We start from the raw sequence: 12,120 nt of genomic DNA on the forward strand, positions 1-12,120 counted from the left end.
TTCTCTTACACAGAGTCTAAGGACACAGTCTTCTAATAGTTTCACAAACTAAGATGTTTTCATCTGTGGAACAGAATAGAAATATAAAGCCTACTTGTAAAAATGCTTTTAGAGAAAATTAACCCTTCAAATTCTGGTTTGTATGTAGAGCTTAACTTAGAGCAATAATGATCTAAGTCAGGGGTCCGCAACCCCCGGGCCACGGACTGGTACCGGTCCACGGCCTGTTAGGAACCGGGCCGCACAGCAGGAGGTGAGTGGCGAGCGAGCGAAGCTTCATCTGTCGCTCCCCATCGCTCCCCATCGCTTGCATTACCGCCGGTACCATCACCACACTGCCACCCCCGCCCCACCCCACCCCGGTCCATGGAAAAATTATCTTCCACAAAACCAGTCCCTGGTGCCAAAAAGGGTGGGGACCGCTGATCTAAGTCATAAAACACCATCTTTCTGCCTTCACCCTCCCTGCCCCATGGTACTCTTTTTGCATGAAAAATCAAGGAAAGGTAGTTTCTAAATTTTTCTGAGATTCAGCTGAGTTTTTTCTCCTGACCTCCAGCTTCCAAGTTCCTTCAACATTCTCTTTGTCCTCGAAGTTCTGCCTTTCCTAATGCTCTTTAATCACCTGAGAAATTTTCTTTGGAAACACAAAAGTTCGGCTATTTGTACCACACAGTCTTATTCATTGAGACTAGGCAGGCTTAGGTATATGTAATTTTTAAAACTGGTTGATTCTGTACAAACTGTATTTTAAAAAATGATTCTTGTGCATAGTCAGAGTTGAGAACTACTTGTGCAGACAAGATACAATGAGGATTTTTCCATTGACCCAGAGGAAGAAATAGCGGGCTAAGCTGTAAGAGGCAGTTGCTTCTTAGAGACAATTACATTTCCCTTATTTTCCATTTTAGGAGTTGAGATGTTGTGAGGTGGAGCCTTTGGGAAAGGGAATGCCACAGTGATGACAACCCTTCCATCACTAATCCCTGGGCAGTATGGCTCCTAATAATGCTTTTCCCTAGGTATCAACTCTCTCCCTTACCCCCTACAGTGAGAATAGTGCATTACCATGAGGAATCTCCATTATTTTGACATCTTGGCAAAAAGACCATTGTCTAACCATTTAATCAAGTTTAAGTTTGATTGTTTCTGTGTAATTTGCATTTTGCTTTTGGTTTACATCTGTATTTAAGAATTGTCAAAAGAATATCATGTTTCAGAAAATTTATAAACTAGAGAAAAAAAATTATCCGTAATCTTACCATTTTATCATCTGAACTCTGCTACTATTTTTATTAAGGAACATTTTCTTCCAGGCTTTTTCATATGTATTTTTACATTTTATTTAAAATACTACAGTTTAGTATCTTGCTTTTTTTACTACCTGCTTTTTGTCCCATATTATTAAATAAAATATGAAAATCATTTCAGAGTAGGTCTTTTTTTTCATCAAGATGATGTCATCTTTGGAGTCACTCCCTGCCACTGTCTGATCTTGGGCAGGTTATTGAACGTCTCTGCGTCTCCATCTTTTATAAAGCAAAATGGCAATAGAAATCCTATCTCATAGGGATGTTTCAAATATGAGAAAGTATATGTAAATTTCCTAACAATGCTTAACACATAGGAACTGCTCACTTAATAGTAGTTAAAAATAATTAATAATGAATAATATTTTAGTCTTGGTGGTCCCAGATAAACTATATTTGTCTTTTTTTAAAGAGTAAATCTAAGTATTTTTATAAACTTAGGTTTCATGTTTTAAAACTTGAATAGTTATATTTTTATATAGAAAAGTATTCCTTTTGCCACATCATGATAAAAGAAATTGAGTGCTTTGTTAAACAGACTATGGATGACGGGCTCATCTCTCTCCGTGGCAGGTCTCCTGGTACTGCATTTTGGGTTGCAAAGCAGAAGGGAGCTATGGAAAAGTAAGACTAAACAATAATCATCTCCCAAATTCAGGAGAAGCGGTACGTCGAATTAAAAAAAGCCTCTGAATGTCAGGAAATCTTACCAAAAGTCTCATTAATGACAATTGAGTGTTGTTCATTTTTTTCCTTTATGTAGTCACTATTTCAGTGAATTTGTCTAATTTCATCTTGAGTCATAACTAAAATCCAACAATAAATGAAAAAGGTTTTTTTTTCCCTTAACATAAAGAGGTCACTTAATTATATTTTTAAAGACCCATTTAATTTTCCATGCATAACTTGAAATATGTTTTTGTTAATAGATACCGGCTGATGGCAAAAGCGTTTTTGAAGTAAAAGGTTTAGAAACCAATGAAAAGTACATCTTTGCAATTGCTGCTTATTGTTCTAATGGAAAGCTTATTGGTGATGCTATTGGGGAGACGACTAAACCAATTCTGGTTTACCCACCTCTTTCTGCTGTCACTGCTCGGATGTTATTGACACAGGTAGAAGAGATTTCTTCTAATTTTTTTCCTCTGTTTTTTTCCCGTTAAGCAGTTACTAAGTAATTTCTGATGAAAAAACAGAATGCTTTTTACAATAACACTTTTTTCCTGGATTTTAAATGCAACACACATTGATTTTAGAAATTTTGGAAATAAATGTTATCTGTTTTCCTATCATCCAGAGTAGCAGTTCTTAACCTGAAGCAATTTTGGCCCCCGGGGTGGGACATATATGTCAATGTCTGGAGACATTTTTGGTAGTCACAATCTAGAGGAGTGCTGCTGGCATCTAGAGGGTAGAGGTCAGGGATGCTGATAAGCACCCTACAATGGAAAGGGCAGCACCCCCTCCCCCAACAAAGTGTTATCCGGTCCAAAATGTCAACAGTGCGAAGGTTGAGCACCCCTGATCCAGAGACGTCCTTTTCTCTGTGTGTGTATGTATACATACACAAATATATATGTCTACACACAATATGTATGTAGACGTATATACACATATGTATGTGAACTTATGTATAATATATAATTTTAGTCATAGTGTACATATTATTTTACATCTGATATTTTCATTTAATGCATAATTGACTTTTTTCCATTCCATTAAGTATTCTTTCAAAACATAATTTTTAACATCTGCATGGTATTGCATCTTAAAAATATATCATAGTGTAGTGTATGTATACACAATGGAATACTACTCAAACATAAAAAAGAATGAAATAATGCCATTTGCAGCAACACGGATGGACCTAGAGATTATCATACTTAAGTAAGTCAGAAAGAGAAAGACAAATACCATATGATATCACTTATGTGTGGAATCTAAAATATGACACAAATGAACTTGTTTATGAGACAGAAACAGACTCGCAAACATAGAAAACAAACTTGTGGTTACCAAAGGGGAAAGGGGGTGGAGGAAGGATAAATTAGGAATTTGGGATTAACAGATACAAACTACTGTATATAAAATAGATAAACAATAAATTTCTACTGTATAGCACAGGGAACTATATTCAATATCCTGTAATAAACCATAATGGAAAAGAATATGAAAAAGTATATGTATATATATATGTATAACTGAATCATGTTGCTGTACACCAGAATCTAACACAACATTGTAAATCAACCATACTTCAATAAAAATATATATATCAGTTGTTTTACAATATTGTGTTCGTTTCATGTGTGCAGCAACATGATTCAATTATATATATATGTATGTGGTTTTTTTAAAATTAATTAATTATTTATTTATATTTATTTATGGCTGTGTTGGGTCTTCGTTTCTGTGCGAGGGTTTTCTCTAGTTGCGGCAAGTGGGGGCCACTCTTCATCGCGGTGCGCGGGCCTCTCACTATCACGGCCTCTCTTGTTGCGGAGCACAGGCTCCAGACGCGCAGGCTCAGTAATTGTGGCTCATGGGCCTAGTTGCTCCGCGGCACGTGGGATCTTCCCAGACTAGGGCTCGAACCCGTGTCCCTTGCATGGGCAGGCAGATTCTCAACCACTGCGCCACCAGGGAAGCCCTATATGTATGTATTTTTTTCAGATTATTTTCCATTGTAAGTTATCATAAGATATTGAATATAGTTCCCTGTGCCATACAGTAAATACTTGATGATTATTTATTTTATGTATAGTAGTCTGTATCTGTTAATCCCATACTCCTAATTTATCCCTTTCCTCCTCCCTTTCCCCTATGGTAACCGTAAGTTTGTTTTCTATGTCTGTGAGTCTGTTTCTGTTTTGTAGATAAGGTCATTTGTGTCATATTTTAGATTCTGCATATAAGTGATATCATATGGTATTTGTCTTTCTGACTTACTTCACTTAGTATGATAATCTCTAGGTCCATCCGTGTTGCTGCAAATAGTAATATTTTATTCTTTTTTATGGCTGAGTAATATTCCATTGTGTGTGCATATGTGTGTGTGTGTATGTATTTATATAGCACATTAAACCAATCATCTGTTGATGGGCACTTGGGTTGTTTCCATGTCCTGGCTATTGTAAATAGTGCTGCAATGAACATTGGGGTGCATGTACCTTTTCGAATTATAGTTTTCTCCGGATATATGCCCAGGAGTGGGATTGTTGCATCATATGGTAGTTCTAGTTTTAGTTTTTAAGGGACTTCCTTCCGGTTCCCATAGTGGCTGCACCAATTTACATTCCCACCAGCAGTGCAAGAGGGTTCCCTTTTCTCCACATCCTCTCCAGAATTTATTTATAGACTTTTTGATAATGGCCATTCTGCCCAGTGTGAGATGATACCTCATTGTAGTTTTGACTTCTGTTTCTCTAATAATTAGTGATGTTGAGCATCTTTACCTGCATCCATGATTATTTTCTTAGTATCAGTTTATAGAAGTGAAGTTTCTGGGTTCATAGAGACAGACAGACCTGAGTTTAAGTTTCAGGTCCTCACGTTAGCCGTGTGACATTGGGCAAGTAACCTTCATCTGTGAAGTGGAATAATAATAGTAGTTACCTCCCAGAAGTATTATGAGTATTAAATGGAATTATGCATGTCAAATGTTTAACTGTAACACTTACAACACAGTAGGCGCTTAATGAATATTATTGTTGTTCTTAATTATAGATATACTCATGAATTGACATTTTTTGCTGAAATGATTGCCTGACTTAAAACATGTCACCAGTGAATGCGATTCTAGAAAAAATGACTCGTTGACCTAAGTCTCAAGCCTGTAATTTTAAGTTTATGGTTGGCTGTAGAGCTGATGGCTCTTCTAAATTTTATCACATTTCTATTGTGCTGGTTTTTCCTCTTAATAGTTGATTAGTATTATAAGCTAAGGTCTTACTGGAATTTTATATTATCATATTTTTCAAAGAAAATTTAATTGAGAGAATTGCTAGGATTTGTCTGGCATTGGTTTAGCATGTCATATTGGCTCATGGTTTTCTGATGTTTTGATTTCTTTGGAATCTAATATATTTCCTAATTTGCAGTGATGGAGTTATTTCAAAGTGAGGGACCGAATATTTCATCAAGGTCTAATTTTTCTCCAGGGAGTGGTTTGACTCTTGCGCTTTATTTGGCAGAACTTTCATTGAAAGTTAATAAAAGGAGGTCCAAGCTATACTGCTAGGATAATGAGAAGTGTCATAAAGTAATGACCTGTGTTTCTTTACTGATACTATATTTGCAGTACTGTAGTTCATTTATGACAGTTTATGAGCATTCTCTCTCATAATGTTAAGTGGCTAAAGCAGAATTTCCTCATAAAATTTCCTCCTTAATTTAAAATTTGAGTTTACGCTTTCAAGTTTTATCAGGAAAAGGTACCTTTCTTTTGGAATTGCAATGAAAAATTACAATTTTTCATGAGAGTGGCTAGTTTTTAGTTTCAGGATAATTCTATTTTTTAAAAAATGTTATAAAAATTGTATAGTAAAATATGGAGTTACTTCACTAAATGCCTATGATTAACTTGGTTTGGGGTTTTAGGTTGTACTTTTACTAAACATTTTTCTATAAACAATAATAAAGTCAGGTGAATCTTTACTAGATTTTCCGTTAATGTAGAAAACTAGTTTAGGCTATCTGGAAAATTTTTGAGGAACCTTTATGAATTATATATTTTCCACAGATATTATCCAATTTCCACCTCTTTATAGGCTCATTTCTTTTTATTATTCCCTTTTAAGTTGGGAATGGCTAGATAATGTGATATAAAATATAGACAATTAGAAATCTGTGAGCAGGATTTTAGGATTTTAGGCAAATTGCTTGGTCTCAATTTCCCTATCTGTAAAATGAATACAAGACCAAATGCCACATACTGCTGGATTATTGAACTACTAAATCAAATAGTGAGTGGGCACAATGGCTTGTTGAGATAAGGAAGTGAGGAATATCATTTATTAAAAAACTGTGTGATAGACATTTTAAGATTCATTATTCCATTGATTACAGTAACTCTATGAGGTGGTATTATTACTTTCATTTCAAGTTGAGGAAACAGATTAATTTAACCCTTCTTCTGCCAATCCCATTTTATTCCAGAAAGGGTGTCTTAGGGATGTTAAGTATTGATAATTTACCCAAGGTTACTCTGGTAGTAGATGGTAAGCCTGACATTTGAACGAGCTCATGCCTTTCTACTGATCTGTCCAGGTTCCAAGGAAGTCATGTGTTCACCATCTAACGTGTGCCAAGTCCTTCTAGAGCCCACATCTCTCCCATCTATTCTCTGCCTGGGTTGGTGCTGCTCTGCTGGTCGTGGTAATCAGTATGGGCAGCAGAGTTTGATGCTGGTGGCAGGAGAAAGGAAACTAAGATTCGTACATTTTTTTTCCAATTCATATATGAATTCATTGAAACTCTTTTATTAATAGAGGTCTGCCTTTTGTCTATGACCATTCAAAAAAAAATAGGGCTAACAGGTAAAATGTAGTCATCCCCATTTAAAAATCTCATTAAGAAGGTTCAACTCTTCCTTTCCCTCTTATCCTCTTTCTGAACATTACCACCCTCTCTGCTCATCTATTTATTGATGAATTCAGTGTCTGTTTTGTGCCAGGTTCTATGCTAGGTATAATTTCTTCTTCCTTTGAACTGTTTTTTTTTTTTTTTAAATCAATCTCATCACCACAACAGTAACTCTTGTTTAGATAATTTTGACTTATGGTTTCAATTAAGACCCTGATTGCAAGAAAGCCTGGCTTGGGGGAATGCAGCCTGGCCCTGGGAAGGCTGCAAAGTCCAGGCAGCTCTAAGTCTCATACCTCTGGCTCTCTCTCTACATCTGCTTTCTTTTTCTTTTTAAATATTGACTTTCCTTTCTTTTCTTTTCCATCTTGGGAAGGAAAATGGCAGCCCCTGAACTTTTTTGTGTATTCCTCAGTTTCAGTCATATATAGGGACCAGCTAGCTGTGTTCTAATCTTGATTCCAAATTCCTGAAAAAGAGACTCTGGATTGGCTCACCCAATGTAAGAAAGAGTCTGAACTCATTTTTAATGTTTGGCTGCTGACTTGTTTTTAAACCTCAGCCTTCTTTTTTCCCATAGCCCCACATCTGAGCAGGCTGATAGGGAGGTCTATGAGTTCACCTTCTCCTTTGGTGCCTGCAGGAAATTTAAACGTCCCAACTGGCAGGAACGTTCCCCAGTCCTATCCTCCAGCCATTAATCAAAGCCCAACCCATTCCTTCGGCTCTGCCCAAAGCCATCCCAGACCTGCCTCTGCCTGCCCAAGGGACTCTCCCTGGGAGGCCCTTGTGTGAATAATAAACTTTCTCTCAAATTCTCCTGGTGCATGTAGTATCATCAGCCTTAACATCAGAACCAAACTTTGGGTGTGTGTAGAGGGTCCATCTTGCTTTGCAGCGGGGGCTATAAAACACCCAGCTTGGGTCAGGCCTTCAGCCTGGGCCATTCAATCATGCTATTGTATAGTACCGTTGCTGGGTGTCCTCTTCTGTAGGTAGGGGGAAATTATCAGGAAAAGAGGATTTTTAAGTTCATTTAACACATTATTATTGAGTGCTTACTCTGTGCCAGGCATTGCTCTAGGCTAGTGATTCTAAAACTTGAGCTTGCATCAGAATGATCTGGAGTGCTGGTTAAACAGATTGCTGGTCCCACCACCAGAGTTTATGATTCACCAGGTCTGGGGTAGGGCCCGAGAATTTTGCATTTATAACAAGCTCCTAGGTGATGCAGATGCTGATGGTCCAGGGACCATACTTTGAGAAACACTGTTCTAAGCAAAGTGAGCAAAATGCCGTGGTGAGAGGTAAGTAATAAACGATGAACATAGTAAAGGAATAAACTATCTAGTATATTAGAAGGTAAGTTCTATGGAAGGAAAATGTAGAGTAAGGTTAGAGGAATTGGAAATGTGAACTGGGGGAAAGGAAGGTAGAGTACAGTATTAAGTAGGGTGATCAGAGAAGGCGTCATCTGGAAGATGAGATTTGAGCAGAGACTTGAAGGAGGTGAGGGAGTGGCTCTCTGGAGGAAGAGCATTCCACAGAAGGAGCTAGAACAGAAGCCTGAAGGATTCCAGAAGTGCACCTGGTATAATATAAACAGCAAGGAGACCAGAATGACTGGAACAGAGGGGCCAAAAGGACTGTTTAGCTACGTAGGTAAAAGGTGAGTGGGTGGGTGAGAAAGCAGATGATTAAAAGGATTCCAGGCCATTGTAATAAGTTTGGCTTTCACCTGGAGTGAAATGGGCAGCCGCTGGAGAGGGTTTGATGTAATAGGATGGCATAACGTGACTTCTATTTCAAAGGTTCACCCGAGCTGCTGTGTTGTGCATACACCATAAGGGGGTGAGAGTAGAAGCAGAGGGAGCTATCTAGTGCCATGAACCAGTGAGAGATGGGGGTGGCTCGGCGAGTGTGATAGTAGTTGATGTGGCGAGAAGTGGCCAGATTCTGGATATGTTTTGAAGGAGGAGTTAACAAGAGTTCCTGATGGAAACAATGGACAGAGAAAAATAGAAGATGACTCTAAGGAATTTAGCTGACTAACTGGAAGGACAGACTTGACCTCAGATGAGTTGGGGAAGGGTGTGAGTAGTATAGATTTGGGGCAAGGGGAGATCAGAAATGCAGTTTGGGACATGTTAAGGTCAGATGTTTGTTAGATATTCGGAGAGAATTTTTGAGTAGTCAGATGTATGAATCTGGAGTTTGGGAGAGAGGGCTGGGCAGCAGAGGGATTTGAGAGTAGTCATGTGACAACTAAAGCCATGGGGCTGGATGACAGCACCAAGGAAAGGAGTGCAGACAGGAAAGAGGAGAGGTCCCAAGACGGAGCCCTGGGGCATGCTAACATACGGGAAAAGAGGAGCTTGCCAAGGCAGCTGAAAAGGAATGTGTTGTAGAAGCCAAGTGTGAAGGTCATGTATCAAGGAGGAGGTCTCTCCTGTGCTTAATTGTCTCATTAGTCATTTAGTGCTTCTTTCTCATTTTAACCTCACTCCTTCTAACATCTGTTCTACGGGTGACTACTAGTTAACCATCTTTGAACCGGCTGATTATCACAGCACTTCTCTGTTAGCCCACACAGACTCATGAATTTATAGACCTTAGTTTTATCATGGCATCTTTTCTTGTTTTGCAATGTCCACTGACTGAATAAATAACATTATTTTTACATTTTCCCTCTTTTTTTTTAATTGAAGTATAGTTGATTTACAGTGTTGCGCTAATTTCTACTGTACAGCAAAGTGACTCAGAAATAACACTGTTTTTAAAAGGCTATATTTTAAAAGGAAAGAGCATTCAGTTATAGTTTCACCAACTCCCTTACACATCACCTGTTACCATTTTCCATGGTAAATCTTAGAATTATAATGGTGTTTTAGTGACCACTTAGCCCAACTTTTTCATTTGACCACTGTGGCCCAGAGAAGGGACCTCACCTGTCACACTAAGTCTTGGCTCTACTATTTTTTTTTTTACTGATTATCAGGCTTTGTACAAATTATTCAACTTGTCAATGCCCCAGTTTCTTCATCTGAAAAACAGGGATGGTCATAGAGGTCAACAAGGAGTCAACACAGTAATGCTGGTAAAGTGCTTGGTCCAGTACTTGACATCTTAAAATACTTCCACCTGATTTTCAAGGCTTTCTGAAATCGTGTCCCACTTTACCTGTCCAATCATACTGCCTAGTTTTCTTGAAATTCTGACCTGTCTTTCTAGTCTCAAAGGCACTGTGGCAATTTCCATTATGGGACCTTTTTGAGGTTCTGTCTAAACTGTGCCCCTCTGAACTTTAACCCTGCCTTGGCGTTTACCTCAAGCCCTGATTCCTCCTTATAGTCTTCATTTCTCCTTTTCTAAGTCTCCACAATTATGGTGTTATTTGCAATTTTTCTGTGATTTCATGTGTTTTACGTCTGTAACTTGATTACAGTTTCATGGAGTATGAGATCATTTTAAGCTTTGAAGAATCTATCTTTACAGTGCTTAGCACAGAGTAGAAACTTTATAAAAGTTTACTGGTTGGTTGATTATGAGTACTGACTTGGCAGATTTTAAAAGTTCTGGCCCTGTAAGTTATTCCCTTGTGTGGAATACAGTCTAGCAACATGTCATTTGCATACTTAATTTAATGTATTTATTAATACTTTGCATCCTACCTGCTTCCACTAAGGATTTGAAGCAACACATAACTCATGTGGTACGATTTTATATTGTTATACATATTTGTATAGAGTGATTTTTAGAGATGTATTTAAAGAACTATGTTCTACTAAAAGAGATAGGTAAGTTGATGACTTTATTTTTCTCCTGAGCTTCTAGGTTTTACCAATGAAATCAGTTATTTTGCTGAATGTTGAACGTGTTAAACTTAAAACACAGGATGGCTTCTTGGAAGCGTCTCTCTTTTACTCCTCACTCTTTTCAGCTGTGAACTCTTTGTTGCACAATAGCTCGGAAAGCGTCAGAACCAGAGGAGAATGAAGTATATTTCATATTTTGGGTTTGGGAAATCTGATTGTTTCTCTTGGAACAGATTGTTCATTATAACAGTGTCTGTAATAAATGGAGTGCACTGCCGAGATAGATGGAAATGAAATTAATTTGGCTCAGATGTGATCTTTGTTTTGCTTATGAGCATTCAAAACATCCTCACAGAGTTTCAAATTTCCATGCAATTTAGAAATAAAAGAGATTTCAAAATGTGTCTTTCTCCCTTGCCAGTGGCTGTCGTTACCTTGCTGTGGCCCCGTAGAGCGGAACAGCAAATGTGAATAACTTTGTATGAAATTAGTGTGCGATAGGACCTTCTCAGAATTCTTGTTTAAAATACACATTTCACAAATTCAAGTAATGCTTAAGATGATGTGCTTTCTGCTGCAGGTCGCCTATCAGATTGGTAACTATGAATTGGCTAAGAAAGTTTTCTCACCAGTTTGGGATTATTTTATTGCTTCACCACTTCAGGATGACCAATCCATTATTAGTTTAAGCAATATAATGACTATTACACAGAGAAGGTAATTCGAAATATTCTTTTAAAATATTAGTTGGCTTATTGAAAATATAGATGTTGGCTGTGAAGCCTAGAATTAATTTATTTTCAATTTCATGTTAAGATGGTCCACATAAAACTATTTGCAATAAGTATTTTAGTAAGTGTTTATATTCCAAAGCCTTGAGTCCTTGTTAGAAACTTCTTTGTTAGAATCAGAAAAAACACTGGAAGTATATGGATACATTCTGAATATAAGGTAATGAGGTTATGGAAAAAAATACCAAATACTAACCAAAGTAATGTCAGTTATACTAGAAAACATGCATATGCATTGGGCACCTTTGTAACAGAGCAAGGTCAGGTTGAGGTTAAGGTTAGGGTCTGATGGATGGACTCTTGGGGTAAGAAGACTTTTCCTTTGCTTGAGGAGGCTCCCAGGATTAGACCATCAACTGAAAATAGGCCTGTAGAAGCCATATAAAGCCACAGGCCATCCTTTGCCATTTTTCCTTAAGAAACCAGAGTCTAAAAGCAGCATCAGAAATGAGCATTGGTGTAATTTCAGCTCGTCTCAACATGTTCAACAGCAGTCTCCTTTACCTGCTTGTTAATGCCTGAAATTAATAAGACAAAACCCTTCACCCCTCAGTCAAAGACAATAAGCTTAAAAATGCAAATGCTGGATGAGGCAAGGCATTGGTAACACTTACTCACATA

The 12,120-nt window shown here is 37.7% G+C and overlaps 1 protein-coding gene across 1 annotated transcript in view; it reads left to right on the forward strand.

Moving 5' to 3' along the window:
• The window catches only part of CFAP54 (cilia and flagella associated protein 54), a 311,831-nt gene that overhangs the window by 92,992 nt on the left and 206,719 nt on the right, over window positions 1-12,120 (forward strand). Inside the window, exons 21-23 of the mRNA XM_082349512.1 lie at window positions 1,884-1,976; window positions 2,240-2,425; window positions 11,289-11,425. Coding sequence (XP_082205638.1) covers window positions 1,884-1,976; window positions 2,240-2,425; window positions 11,289-11,425 — 416 coding nt within the window. The remainder of the gene's footprint in view (window positions 1-1,883; window positions 1,977-2,239; window positions 2,426-11,288; window positions 11,426-12,120) is intronic.

Source organism: Balaenoptera borealis (genome assembly GCF_965194805.1).
Source record: "Balaenoptera borealis genome assembly, chromosome: 13".
In the NCBI taxonomy this organism is placed as follows: Eukaryota; Metazoa; Chordata; class Mammalia; order Artiodactyla; family Balaenopteridae; genus Balaenoptera; species Balaenoptera borealis.